General features: G+C 42.3%; 1 protein-coding gene across 2 annotated transcripts; it reads left to right on the forward strand.

Annotated features, from left to right (window-relative positions):
* Positions 1-613: 613 nt before the first annotated feature.
* On the forward strand, positions 614-11,458 carry LOC311019320 (scavenger receptor cysteine-rich type 1 protein M130-like). Of its 2 annotated transcripts, none has more exons than XM_084018646.1 (12): positions 614-732; positions 2,695-2,757; positions 2,833-3,126; positions 4,482-4,796; positions 5,583-5,888; positions 6,148-6,462; positions 7,249-7,554; positions 7,814-8,128; positions 8,219-8,518; positions 9,161-9,490; positions 10,408-10,484; positions 10,774-11,458. In XM_084018646.1, exons 1-12 carry the CDS (start codon positions 687-689, stop codon positions 10,879-10,881), a joined length of 2,775 nt encoding a protein of 924 aa, XP_083874772.1. In that variant the 5' UTR covers positions 614-686; the 3' UTR covers positions 10,882-11,458. The 2 variants fall into 2 exon arrangements, with proteins under 2 accessions (XP_083874772.1, XP_083874773.1); XM_084018647.1 differs by having other exon boundaries at positions 8,219-8,437.
* Positions 11,459-14,756: the final 3,298 nt, after the last annotated feature.

Consider the following 14,756-nt stretch of genomic DNA (forward strand, 5'->3'; position numbering starts at 1 on the left):
TCTTCTTCTCCAGAACAAATGTATGTGCTTGATCACAAATAAAAAATAATATTTGATCACTAGTGTAGACGTAGTTATGTTGTTTTGTTTGTTTGGGTATAAACTTTAATACAAAATGTTACGCTTTATTTTATTGCTTGATCAGTATGACTTGTTAATATATAATAAGGACAACCCATTCTACCCACTGATCAACTCAACCGCAGTTCAAAAACAGGAGTTCCATTGCTCAGACTGTTGATTAGAGAACATGATGACAAATTGCTAAACGTAGCAAACATTTTCCTTTTGTGTTAGACATCATAGCAAATTAAAAGTTGACTGATTTACTGTGGTGTCTGGACTGGATTTTAAAATGCATTCTAAATCTAAATTACAACTTTACATGGTGTTAAGTTCAAATTGTAATATTTTCCCCTTCCCAAATGGAAGAGACAATCTCACAATTTAGCTGACACAAAGTCCAGTCCCAGTAAGTCATTTTAAAGAGTACAGCATATGATTTTAATTGGTATCTTCATGAGAATCCACACGAAGCCGGATGAGAAGATTAAAAGATAGACAGGAAACTGCACAGAACAGCAGATCTGATAAGTTGTCACTCCTGAGTTTCAAAAGGGCTCCAAGATCTTTGTGCACATCTGTCCTTGACAAGACACATGAAAAGGCAAACAAACTGAGTGGACATGGATCACAGAGTGCTGATTGTGGTTCTGTCACTCTGGAGCTCAGGTAGGACTCTGGTTTAATTCTTTAAATTATTGCCCTGAATAAAACAATGTAAATAATATAATCTCGTCCTTTTTTCTTCTTCTTTTCTCTGAATGGGCACTAATGCAGAATATGCATAGACATGCAAGTGTAGTGCAGTTTATGTATGCTTGTGTGGCAATGCATATATGTATGTGTATGCATGTGTAGCTATGTATTTTATGTGGATATGTGCAGATGCATGTGTTTCCTGCTCTGTTACACAGCAACAGTCATATATTGCTTTGCACCCATGCCTGCAGAAGTGTTTGCATATCTGCAAAATGCACTTAATAGAGTACAAGAACAACTCTGCCAACTGCAACTTGTTCTAAATGCAGATAAAACAAAACTTATGTTTTTCTCTCATTCTAAATCAAGTCTGTCATTGACACCAGGAATGGTCAACAAAATGAACTTGTATCTACTTTTAAATATCTGGGATTCTTGATTGATGACCACTTGTCTTTTAAGGCACATATTCAGTATGCTGTTAAGAAGCTGAAGCTTTTACTTGGATTTTATTTTAGAAATAAGTCTTGCTTTTCTTTTAGGGTGAAACAGAAGCTGGTGGAGTCAACCTTTCTTCCAATTATTGATTATGGTTATATGGTTATATATGAATGCCTCCACATGCTGGATAGTGTGTATCATGGGGCTCTGACTGAGGTTTATTACAAACTGTGTAACTCATCATTGTGTCTTATATAGGAATGTAAATTGGCCATCCTTTTATGTGCGCCGGATCGGCCATTGGTATGTGCTGATTTATAAGGCTATTCTTGGGATGATTCCATCCTATTTATCATCCCTTTTAATTTTGAATAATAGGGCTTACAGTCTCCGCTCTCAGGACTTTTATCATTTTACTTTTCCTAAGGTCAGAACAGAAATGGGGAAGAAAGCTTTTAGATTTTCTGCTCCGAGTACATGGAACATTTTGCAGTCAGAGCTCAAACTCCAAAGTCTGGTATCTCTGAATGTATTCAAGTCCATGATAAATTCCATTACATCCAGGATTCAGGAGTGTAAACTGTTTATTTGAGTGCAAATGTTTGACTAATCTTGTAAATTCTTTTAACTAATTTTGAAAATTCAATTGTTATTTGTATTCTATTTGTTTGTTTCTTTTTTGTCTATGATAAATGTGACAATGTGTTGAAACTTTACGTGTTATAAAATATATATCATATGACGTTAAATGATGAAAAAAAGGCTGTTCAATTACAACTCAATCAAATCAATAAACCCTTTATATTGTCAGTTAATATTAGGCTATTTCAATATTGGGGTTGAAATGATGATCAAAGTACTTAAAGAACAAATTAACTTTTTTATGCAGGCTGAGCAAGAAAACGGACCTTCTGTTGTCATGACATTTTATTATTGTAGGCATAATCTATGAAGTGAAATTAAATGTGTGAGAATGAGTCCTTAATTTATTTTGACACCGTTAAAAGAAAGAGGCACTTTGGGGGTCATTTAATTAGGCATTGCATGTTATTTTTGAGGCTTGAAGAGACAGGTGCTAAAACCGAGACATGGGGTGAATAAAGTTATTCAGACAGACAACATGATGTTTTAAAAATACAATCACAAACCTGAAAAGGAGGGTGATATATTCTCCTTTAAAGGAATCGTCTCGGAATGTTTCTCCAATTGAAGAGATTGGAGCCAAATACAAAGTCCTCCAAGCAACCTGACCTGATCCTGGTGGGGTCTAGCAAGAAAGCCCAACCAACCCATTTGGCCCCTGCATTAAATAATGAAGTATTTTGAATTGAATCCGGTCAGATTGAAGTTTGAGCCACTAGTTAGTATGTTCTCTGTTTTGTCATAGTTCCATAAAAAAATAAAAAACTGAAGGAGTGCTTCTACTGCAACCTTTCTGCAAGACCTGTCCAGAGTAAGACAATCATGATCCTCATTCTTTCTTGTATTTAGGATACCCTTACCCTTACCGTTATCTCCCACGTCTCCAGGCAGAAGCAAATGATACTTTCAAAGGTAAACAGAGAACATATACAAAATGAGAATTCTACTATTGATTATTTTATTAATTACTCTCTTACCTGTGCTCAGGGATTGATGATATCCTGTTGTCTGGAGGATCCAGTCACTGTTCTGGTAAAATGCTGGTGAAGCAGCAGGGAGTTTGGACAGAAGTGGACAAGGATAACTGGGACCTGAAGTTAGCAAATGTAGTTTGTAGCCATCTGAACTGTGGTTCTGTGGTTTCTGTCACAACAACATACCAACAAGTCTTTGGGCCCTTACTTGCCATACCTTCCTGTCTTAAGTCTAAAGATGGACTGATAAAATGTTTTAAAAAAAGGTCCATAAGTTTTCCTTCCAGATTGGAGATACTCTGCTCAGGTAACAACATTAGTAACCACAAAACAAAAACACATCAACACGCTTCATAACGAAGGCTCATGGCTTCAAACCTTCTATACTGATATTCCTCTTACAGCAGTCACTGAATTGGCCTGCTTCCACTCATCTCCAGTACAATTGATACACAGTCACTCAGAATGTCTCAAAATTTGGTCAAGTATATGTCAAATGCAGGACAAGGAAGAGTGCTCACAGATGTACTGACAAACAGAAAGTTACTGAATGAACACCTCTCACAACCTCAACAAAAACTCTACTCACCAAACAGGCATACACTGAAGAATCCCTTCATTGATGTGTAACGTTTAACTCTATGGGCCCTAGTTTCGTAGACCAGGCGCAGTCAGCTTTCAGCGCACCTGCGCCGCGCCGACGGGGTGTGTCCGCCTGGACTTTGCAAGTTTCGTGCACCGCGCAGGCTCGCGGAGGCACACCTCTCGTCTCGCCCACCGGCGCAAGTGGGAAAGAGGGAGGAGAAGAAGGCGTGAGTGGGAGACGAGGAGGAGACGAGGCGTGGACTGGGATTAATACAGCCGATTCAGATCTTCACCAATCAAATGAGCTCCTCTCCTCTCCTTTAATGCGTTAGGGGAGGTTCAGTGTAAGTTCCGTCACTTGACAACCCGATGACAGAAGCAGCGCCGGCGTTCCCACAACGCTCATCACGCGCTGTGCGCGCGTATCATAATAATAAAAATGCCCATATTATAAAAAACAGGAGAGAGAGAGGGAGATGTTTTGGTCCGAGAGGCTGAGTTTCCGTTACGCGTGCCATCCGCCTTTGATCTGACGTCAGATGTGACGGGACAATCTATATAGATATAAATTCACGTGTTGATTCAATGAGTTGCATTAAATAGTGTTTGTTGTGATTATTTATTGCATTTAAATGTGCCTGGAACTGTGGAAACCTGCCTGTGAGGTCTCGGTGACGTGTACGCACTGCGCGCCGTCAGCCAAACTTCCACTCCGCCAGCTGTGATTCGCATTGAATCAATGGACTTTATTTACGCCTTGCGCCTTGCGCCGAAAGTAGACCAGGTCGGAGCTGGCGAGCTTTCAGCGCAGTCTCGGCGAGGCTTTTTGCCACGAAACTTCCGCTACGCCAAGCTGAATCTGTGACGCCTCCCCCTGCTGCGCCGCCACACCCATCTTGGCGCAGGCGATCCACCAAACTGCCAAACTGACGGTGCGCAAGGCTGCGCGGGTCGAAACTTGCACTGCGCCGGCTGCGCCACCCTGCGCCGCCCTGCGCTGGTCTACGAAACTAGGGCCCTATGTCTTCAAGTTGTTCTGTCTTCCTTCGTCTTTCTCACTCTCTCTTCCTCTTTCAGACTCTGTCAGGCTGGTGAATGGGACTAGTCTGTGTTCAGGCAGACTGGAGGTGAAGTCTAACCAGTCCAACCAGACGTGGTCCTCAGTGTGTGACGATGACTTTTACCTGCAGGATGCAGAAGTGGTCTGCAGGGATCTTGGCTGTGGGGCTCCTTCGGTATTCAAAGGGGGACTCTATGGAGAAGTGGAGGCTCCAGTGTGGACCAAAGAGTTCCAGTGTGGAGGCAATGAGTCTGCCCTCCTGGACTGTAGAAGCTCAGGCTCAGATAGTAACACCTGCTCACCTGGCAAAGCTGTTGGACTCACCTGCTCAGGTAGAAGTAGGAGGAGGAGCTGGAGCTTAGCTATGTTTTAGGATTAGGGTTTTTAAATTTCTATAGACCCTTTTTACAATGATGACATACGTTAAGTGTGTGCACACAGTTTGGTTATGGAAGTATGGTGGAGTGCAATAGCTTGTCAAGCTATACAAGATCATTATCCACCGAAGATGCAACCTAAACAAATTACTTTCCAGAACGGTGTGCTATAACATGATACCATGACATTGACTCAGAGTTTTGACCTTAGTTTTAAAAATGTCACTACTAACAGTCCAATGGTACTCAATACATTTAGTGGTTTGCAGCCATAGACGCCACCAGGGTAGGAGTGACTGTGTTAACTGGTGAGTCTCAGCCAAATGCGTCCGTGGTTGCCTGTAGTGACAGCTGCTGAAATACCAAGAGAACATGTATGTGTCGTTGCAAAAGCCTTAATCAATTTTAATTACACATTCCTCTGTGTTTATTATCTATTACAACTAAGGAAATATGAGCAACCACGGATGCATTCGGCTGAAAGTCACCAGTTAATACGATCACACATTAAACTGAAACACCCTGTTGCTCTGAAACGGTCGTCATCCTGTCAGAATTGTGTATAACTTGAGTCCGCTCTTGGAATATCAATTCTGACAACTGAACATGGAACTACCACACATTTTGATGCTGGTAACTTTTTTAGTTCAATGTTTAAAGCTTCTAAATTGTCTGGATGACTTTAAAAGGGTCTGTAAATGTGACTTTATCTGTTTTAACCAATGAATCCTGTCTGCTTAGAGCCAGATAATATCCAGTTGGTGGGAGGATCCAGCCGATGTGCTGGTAAACTGATGATGAATCTACAGGGAGAGTGGAGACCTGTGGATGCAACAATGCCTGAGTGGAATATGAACACAGCAGACATAATATGTCGACAACTGGACTGTGGCTCTGTTGTTTCAATAAGGCGGAAACAAATAAATTATTACTTTAATGTATGGATGATTAGATCAACTTGTCTTCAATCCAAGTCTTCACTTAGGGAGTGCATGTTAAGAAAGACTGCAGAAATGTCTCTGTACATCTTGATGATCAAGTGCTCAGGTAACAAACACCAGTAAATAAATCAGCTATAGAATGCACACACATTCACATTTCACATATGTTTTTGTCTAAAGAAATGTACAGAATCATCAAGGGTAAGCTCTGCAGCGTTGAGTAAGATAGCCTAAGCAGACACCATGGGAGAAGACAGCAGAAAAGAGGATTGAGATTGTCTGCTATGCATGAGCTCACTAACTGATTGTAGAGAATAAATAAACCTGAAAATTGTTTAATTATTTCTGTTGCTGGCTATCGTCAGACTCTGTCAGGCTGGTGAATGGGACTAGTCTGTGTTCAGGCAGACTGGAGGTGAAGTCCAACCAGTCTAACCAGTCGTGGTCCTCAGTGTGTGAAGCTGACTTTGACCAGCTGGATGCACAGGTGGTCTGCAGGGAGCTTGGCTGTGGGGCTCCTTCAGTCCTCCAGGGGGCGCTCTATGGAGAAGGGGAGGCTCCAACGTGGACCAAAGAGTTCCAGTGTGGAGGCAATGAGTCTGCCCTCCTGGACTGTAGAAGCTCAGGCTCAGATAGTAACACCTGCTCACCTGGCAAAGCTGTTGGACTCACCTGCTCAGGTAGAAGTAGGAGGAGGAGCTGGAGCTTAGCTATGTTTTAGGATTAGGGTTTTTAAATTTCTATAGACCCTTTTTACAATGATGACATACGTTAAGTGTGTGCACACAGTTTGGTTATGGAAGTATGGTGGAGTGCAATAGCTTGTCAAGCTATACAAGATCATTATCCACCGAAGATGCAACCTAAACAAATTACTTTCCAGAACGGTGTGCTATAACATGATACCATGACATTGACTCAGAGTTTTGACCTTAGTTTTAAAAATGTCACTACTAACAGTCCAATGGTACTCAATACATTTAGTGGTTTGCAGCCATAGACGCCACCAGGGTAGGAGTGACTGTGTTAACTGGTGAGTCTCAGCCAAATGCGTCCGTGGTTGCCTGTAGTGACAGCTGCTGAAATACCAAGAGAACATGTATGTGTCGTTGCAAAAGCCTTAATCAATTTTAATTACACATTCCTCTGTGTTTATTATCTATTACAACTAAGGAAATATGAGCAACCACGGATGCATTCGGCTGAAAGTCACCAGTTAATACGATCACAAATTAAACTGAAACACCCTGTTGCTCTGAAACGGTCGTCATCCTGTCAGAATTGTGTATAACTTGAGTCCGCTCTTGGAATATCAATTCTGACAACTGAACATGGAACTACCACACATTTTGATGCTGGTAACTTTTTTAGTTCAATGTTCAAAGCTTCTAAATTGTCTGGATGACTTTAAAAGGGTCTGTAAATGTGACTTTATCTGTTTTAACCAATGAATCCTGTCTGCTTAGAGCCAGATAATATCCAGTTGGTGGGAGGATCCAGCCGATGTGCTGGTAAACTGATGATGAATCTACAGGGAGAGTGGAGACCTGTGGATGCAACAATGCCTGAGTGGAATATGAACACAGCAGACATAATATGTCGACAACTGGACTGTGGCTCTGTTGTTTCAATAAGGCGGAAACAAATAAATTATTACTTTAATGTATGGATGATTAGATCAACTTGTCTTCAATCCAAGTCTTCACTTAGGGAGTGCATGTTAAGAAAGACTGCAGAAATGTCTCTGTACATCTTGATGATCAAGTGCTCAGGTAACAAACACCAGTAAATAAATCAGCTATAGAATGCACACACATTCACATTTCACATATGTTTTTGTCTAAAGAAATGTACAGAATCATCAAGGGTAAGCTCTGCAGCGTTGAGTAAGATAGCCTAAGCAGACACCATGGGAGAAGACAGCAGAAAAGAGGATTGAGATTGTCTGCTATGCATGAGCTCACTAACTGATTGTAGAGAATAAATAAACCTGAAAATTGTTTAATTATTTCTGTTGCTGGCTATCGTCAGACTCTGTCAGGCTGGTGAATGGGACTAGTCTGTGTTCAGGCAGACTGGAGGTGAAGTCCAACCAGTCTAACCAGTCGTGGTCCTCAGTGTGTGAAGCTGACTTTGACCAGCTGGATGCACAGGTGGTCTGCAGGGAGCTTGGCTGTGGGGCTCCTTCAGTCCTCCAGGGGGCGCTCTATGGAGAAGGGGAGGCTCCAACGTGGACCAAAGAGTTCCAGTGTGGAGGCAATGAGTCTGGTCTCCTGAACTGTAGAAGCTCAGGCTCAGATAGAAACACCTGCTCACCTGGCAAAGCTGTTGGACTCACCTGCTCAGGTAGAAGAGGAGCTGCAGCTTTGATTCTGCTTAACTTTGAGCCTAACTTACTTTGCTTCACTTACTAATTACTCTCTTGTATGTGTTCAGAGGCTGATGATGTCCGGTTGGTTGGTGGAACCAACCACTGTGTCGCTAAACTTGAGATGAAGTATCGTGGAGAATGGAAGCCATTGGCTGAATCCTTTTATAAGTGGGACCAGATGCTTGCAGCTGTAGTGTGTAGACAGCTGGACTGTGGCTCTGCTCTTTCAATAGAAAGAAGAGACGAACTTTCCCGCCCTTCATGGATGGTTTCTTCTTCCTGTGGTCAGTCTGAATCTGCACTTAGGCAATGTGCATTACTATGGAGTGGTAATTCCTCTAACTGTTGGGAGGTCACATGCTCAGGTAATGCTATAAATGGCAAACAACTTTAAAAGGAATCCTTATTCATTAATTTTTTGTATCACATCCACATTGTTGAAATCGGCAAGTGTTAAGCCATAACATGGAAAATCTTTTAGAACCACAAATCTGTGCTTTCTGTGCTCCAACTCTGACAACACCACCACTCCTCTCACTCACTCACGTTTCCACCATTGTCTTCCGGCAACACAAGAGTACAGAACATTTTGTTAACTAACATTCCATTTCACGCCATGTAGTTTTCACTGACTGCAATGTTAACGTATGAATATGCTACGCTCAGGACTTTCAACCAGACGACTGCTGTTCACAGCTGGTGTTCATGTACCAAAGAGTTATTTTAAAGTTATGTTAGTGTTATGTTTTAAGTTTACATACTTATTTTAAGCCCAACCAGGATATTTGTCCTCAAAATCACCAACTGGTTTTGTTGCCAAAACCCTCAAATGCCCCCCACGAGATATACAAACTTTGATGGTGGGGTCTGAGCGATGACATTGCAGCCGTAGACCAATTTAACCACTCTCATCCCTGTTACTCACTTAAACACAAAAACATAGGAAAATAGGGGGCCAGTTTGAAAAATATGGAAAATACCTTTTAACTTCTCATCTGTGTTAATAGAGTTCCTGGCTCAGCCGAACATCTCCGTTGTTACGCTCACTGACGGGTTCTCTGAGGCCACGCAGCACAGATATCAGGTGCTCCTGGGGTCCCTATTCGCCATCAGCTGCACCATCTTGCCACAGCTCCCAGGAGGCTCCTTCCAGCTTAATTTGACCACCTCAGCTACAGCACACAACTTCACCCTGCCAGCTGTCAATCACTCTGCTCATTTCCTGTTCCCTGGTGCAGGCTCCACCCATCAAGGGGAGTACCGCTGTGTTTATCACCTCCATGTTTTCTCCCATATGTTGTCATCTGAGAGCCAGCCGCTCCTTCTCACTGTCTCAGGTAACTTCACAGACAATCCAGTCAAAAAAGGGAATGTGACACTGACAACACATGCAGACTAGTATTATCTGTCTGATGTCAGTTTTCCTAAATCTAACTAAGAGGTTTTGTTGCCTGAACCAAACTTTTTTTTGATGTGTAATGTTGTCTAGACAGAAAAAAAAGTGCTGCAGAGCAACGTGAAAAAAAGGACAATTCCTGTCACTCAGCATGAAACCAATAGATTAAATTTAGTTTCACATACTGTCATGCCACTGTGTTGCACGGCAACACATTTAGTGTTAATCACAAGTCTTCACTTCCATTCAGAAAACCAGCAGTTTGCTGATTTGTGATTTTTGTCCAAGACTATAGAGTGGATCACTTTACCAAGGGCTCTTTAAATATGACAGAGGATGAGAAGTGCACCTTCAGTGAAATAAACCACATTTGCATAAGGCAGTAACGTCAACACTATCATACCTCACACACACTGCATCGACACAACACCGTAGCTAGAAACTCTGAACAACAACCACATTAGCCTTCATTCTAAAGAACCAACATGAACACATCTTGCCCTGCACCTTAGCTTGTTTAGCGAGTCACCAAACACACATTCATTGGGGGATAAGTGCTGCTAATGTCAGTTTCAGGCTAGAGAGCTAATAGGCCCTTTTCACAGCAGCCAATTTGAAATGCCCTTCTATTTAGTGTCAGCCAATCCAGTGAGCTAACGTGCACAATAGGGCCCTGATGCACCTAAATGGAACAGGGCCATAATCAATGTCAGTTAATTACACCTGTGTGTACCCTGCAACGCCATGTCAAAATGGCTGCTGTGAAAAGGGCCTAAAAACTGCAGCACAGTAAATCATTTTAATAAAGCATCTTCAGCTGCTGTATGAAATTATGTGATGATTGGGAATCTATTTCAGACTCTGTCACACATCTGATCATCAGACTGGTTGTCCTGGTGCTGATGGTGGTGTTCAGTGCTGCCGTGTTTTACAAGGTACTGTACACATCAGTGGAAGAAAATTCTGTGTTTAATATACTTTGGGACAAGAATTTGATATGTGTTTAATACTGCGGGGAAAAGAAGCTGCATGTATCACACTTAACACTGATGTTCCACATTAAAAGCATGGCTAGTGGTTCACTCCTCTCTTAAATAGTACTTTTAATTTGAAACATCTGGAAAATGCAGTTGTTCCACTGACGATAGCGTGAAAGCAACAGGAATAAAAAGGCAAATGTCATCATTTTGTTACCTGAAGACATTTTCTTTCACGCCTCACCAGGTCAGCAGAGGGTTGAAACCAAGAGGAGAGGAAATGATTGGGCTAAATCACCTTGGTGGAGCCGAAGACTTGCTGAGTGAAGGGGCGGGAGCCCAGGAGACAGAGTGAGATCTCCACGGTCCATATCCAGATGGGACTGCTCGGCTCTCACAGAGACAAACAGTGTAGCATCAGAGATTGTATCTTGCTCTTCTTGTCTGTGATCAGTCTGTCAATGATATTCTTGGTATGAAAACGAGATGAGAATATTGGTGAGAGTTATATCATTGAAGAAAGCTAATCATAAGTCCATTGTTGTTAATATTTTGAAGGAAGCCATGCTGAATGTTTTGATGCTCTACTGCTTGAAGTTTATGTCCTTTGCTTGAAATAATTATCAGACGTCATTTTTAGATATCCATGAAGAATTTTAAAATTCTTAGTTAAAATATATATAAATATGTATTCGAAGCCACCAATACCATATTACTTAATCTGTTGTTAATTGTTTCTGTTCTGTAAAATAATGAGCTTTTCAAAAATAAAATAATAAAAAAGAAGTTTCAATTGGAGTGGAAATAGATTAAAAAACGAACCATAATTGATTTGTTGGCCACTTTGGGCCAGTGGAACAAGCTGCAAAAATGTACAGAATCATCAAGGGTAAGCTCTGCAGTGTTATATAGCCTAAGCAGACACCGTGGGAGAAGACAGCAGAAAAGAGGATTGAGATTGTCTGCTATGCATGAGCTCACTAACTGATTGTAGAGAATAAATAAACCTGAAAATTGTTTAATTATTTCTGTTGCTGGCTATCGTCAGACTCTGTCAGGCTGGTGAATGGGACTAGTCTGTGTTCAGTCAGACTGGAGGTGAAGTCCAACCAGTCTAACCAGTCGTGGTCCTCAGTGTGTGAAGCTGACTTTGACCAGCTGGATGCACAGGTGGTCTGCAGGGAGCTTGGCTGTGGGGCTCCTTCAGTCCTCCAGGGGGCGCTCTATGGAGAAGGGGAGGCTCCAACGTGGACCAAAGAGTTCCAGTGTGGAGGCAATGAGTCTGGTCTCCTGAACTGTAGAAGCTCAGGCTCAGATAGAAACACCTGCTCACCTGGCAAAGCTGTTGGACTCACCTGCTCAGGTAGAAGAGGAGCTGCAGCTTTGATTCTGCTTAACTTTGAGCCTAACTTACTTTGCTTCACTTACTAATTACTCTCTTGTATGTGTTCAGAGGCTGATGATGTCCGGTTGGTTGGTGGAACCAACCACTGTGTCGGTAAACTTGAGATGAAGTATCTTGGAGAATGGAAGCCATTGGCTGAATCCTTTTATAAGTGGGACCAGATGCTTGCAGCTGTAGTGTGTAGACAGCTGGACTGTGGCTCTGCTCTTTCAATAGAAAGAAGAGACGAACTTTCCTGCCCTTCATGGATGGTCTCATATTCCTGTGGTCAGTCTGAATCTGCACTTAGGCAATGTGCATTACTATGGAGTGGTCGTTCCTCTAAGTGTTGGGAGGTCACATGCTCAGGTAATGCTATAAATGGCAAACAACTTTAACAGGAATCCTTATTCATTAATTTGTTGTATCACATCCACATTGTTGAAATCGGCAAGTGTTAAGCCATAACCTGGAAAATCTTTTAGAACCACAAATCTGTGCTTTCTGTGCTCCAACTCTGACAACACCACCACTCCTCTCACTCACTCACGTTTACACCATTGTCTTCCGGCAACACAAGAGTACAGAACATTTTGTTAACTAACATTCCATTTCACGCCATATAGACTATGTCAGGCTGGTGAATGGGACTAGCCGTTGTTCAGGCAGACTGGAGGTGAAGCCGAACCAGTCTAACCAGTCGTGGTCCTCAGTGTGTGAAGATGACTTTGACCAGCTGGATGCACAGGTGGTCTGCAGGGAGCTTGGCTGTGGGGCTCCTTCAGTCCTCCAGGGTGCACTCTATGGAGACCTGGAGGCTCAAGTATGGGCCAATGAGTTCCAGTGTGGAGGCAATGAGTCTGCTCTCCTGGACTGTAGAAGCTCAGCATCGACTAGAGACACCTGCTCACAAGTTGGACTCATCTGTTTAGGTAAAAGAGGACCTACAGCTGTAATTTGACGTACTCTCTTACTTCATCTACTAAGAATTCTCCCGACTCTGCTCAGGTCCAAACAATATCAGGTTGGTGGGAGAGGCCAGCCGCTGCGCTGGTAGACTGGAGATGAAAAACCAGGGAGAGTGGAGACCAGTGGTTGACTGGGATTCTGAATGGGACCAGAAGTCTGCAGCTGCAATCTGTAGACAACTGGATTGTGGTTCAGCTGTTTCAACAGATATAGCAGACAGTTTGTCAGAGAGACTTGTGTGGTGGATCAAGTCCTCCTGTGTCCAGTCAGCATCTACACTGTTGGAGTGTGTAATAACGACTCATGTTAACGAAAGCTATTCTGGCTGTGAAGTGATATGCTCAGGTAATACTGACCACCAACGTCTTAAATAGTCTTGTCTTGTTCCTGATGTATGAATAATGTATGTGTCCACTGTCACTATCCCTTTTTAGACAGGAGGGATTAAATCAAGCTTTTTTTTCACAATTGTCATTGAGGATGAATTCCTTTAAAAATGTGTGCTTTCAGTTCTCTGGGCTCTATTTTCACAGCTTAGTTTGGAAAATAATCTCCCTTTTTGCTATCAGATTTGCTGGTTCAGCCAAACATCTCCCTCTCTCCCTCCACTGACGGGGTCTCCAAGGCCAAGCAGCAGGGGCTTCGGGTGCTCATGGGCTCTGACTTCACCATCAAATGCTCTACCGAACCACAGTATCCAGGAGGCTCCTTCCAGCTCATCTTCACCACCTCCAACACAGCACAGAACTACACCCTGCCAGCTGCCAATCACTCTGCTCATTTCCTGTTCTCTAGTACCGACTCCACCCACCGAGGGGAGTACCGCTGTATTTATCACCTCCATGTTTTCTCCCATAACTTCTCTGCTGAGAGCCAGCCACTGAGTCTCACTGTCTCAGGTAACATCACAGTTGATCTTAGTCAAACACAAAGAACATTGGAACTCTCAACATGCAGCTTTAATTATGAAATATGTTATTTATATACCCCAATATGGAGTCCTACTAAACATAGTAGCTGGTGGAAGACAGGCAATATGGCTCTCCAATCACTTAATTCGGGCTGTATTAAATGATTGCACTTGGTCCCGAAAGGGCATTTGATCCACAACAAGACAATTGACACAAGGGTCAAAAGGTCAAGTGTGTCTTGCAGTAGATGTCAGTCAGGAAACATGTACCTTCATAGAGTGTGCCATGTTTTTTTGGCGGTCTCGTTCTTGTTTCTCACTGCTTCCATCACTCACAAAGCCTGTTGATGAGATGAAGCTGCAGTCCACATTCAGTGAGAGCTTCAAATTAAAGAGTGAGCATGACAGTTGTCAGTATCACAAAACAACCATTTAAGATATTTTAATGGCATCTGTGTTTTTTTTTATTCTACAAAAATGTACATTCAGTTCCTGACAATTATTTTAATGTTAACAATGTATGTTTTTTTAATTTTAATTAAAAAAAATATTTTTGTTTCAGCTTCTCTGACCGAGTTGATCATCCGTCTCATTGTCCTTCTGCTGGGTATGATGTTACTCATTGCTGCCCTCTGCTTCAGCTCTAAGGTACTATCTTTATTCAGAGGAAGGCTGGCTTTTTCACTGAGAGTATTGGTGTGATATATTTGGATAGAAGAGGCCAGTTACTGGATCACTAATAACCCACAGTGGCTGTGATGTCTTTCCAGAAGTCAGGACGAGAGAAGAATGGAGGTTAAGGACTTCTTGATGGTTCCAGGAAAGAGGAGTACCTCCAAGGAGCTCGTTTCACATTCAGATGTAAACATAAGGAAAGATTTTAGACAGCGGTTGTCTTCAATGTCAGATCCACTGAAAAAGAAATTTGTCGAAAAAATGTTGAAAGGCTGTATATGCTAAATGTAAT

The sequence above is a fragment of the Eutrigla gurnardus genome (assembly GCF_963514095.1).
Source record: "Eutrigla gurnardus genome assembly, chromosome: 10".
In the NCBI taxonomy this organism is placed as follows: Eukaryota; Metazoa; Chordata; class Actinopteri; order Perciformes; family Triglidae; genus Eutrigla; species Eutrigla gurnardus.

Excerpts from the sequence above, each read along its gene's own strand:
- LOC311019320 (XM_084018646.1), top strand. The coding sequence starts at position 687 with ATGGATCACAGAGTGCTGATTGTGGTTCTGTCACTCTGGAGCTCAG. Across the intron at positions 6,463-7,248 it reads TGTTGGACTCACCTGCTCAG|AGCCAGATAATATCCAGTTG; the intron begins GTAGAAGTAGGA and ends CTGTCTGCTTAG. Across the intron at positions 7,555-7,813 it reads CTTGATGATCAAGTGCTCAG|ACTCTGTCAGGCTGGTGAAT; the intron begins GTAACAAACACC and ends GGCTATCGTCAG.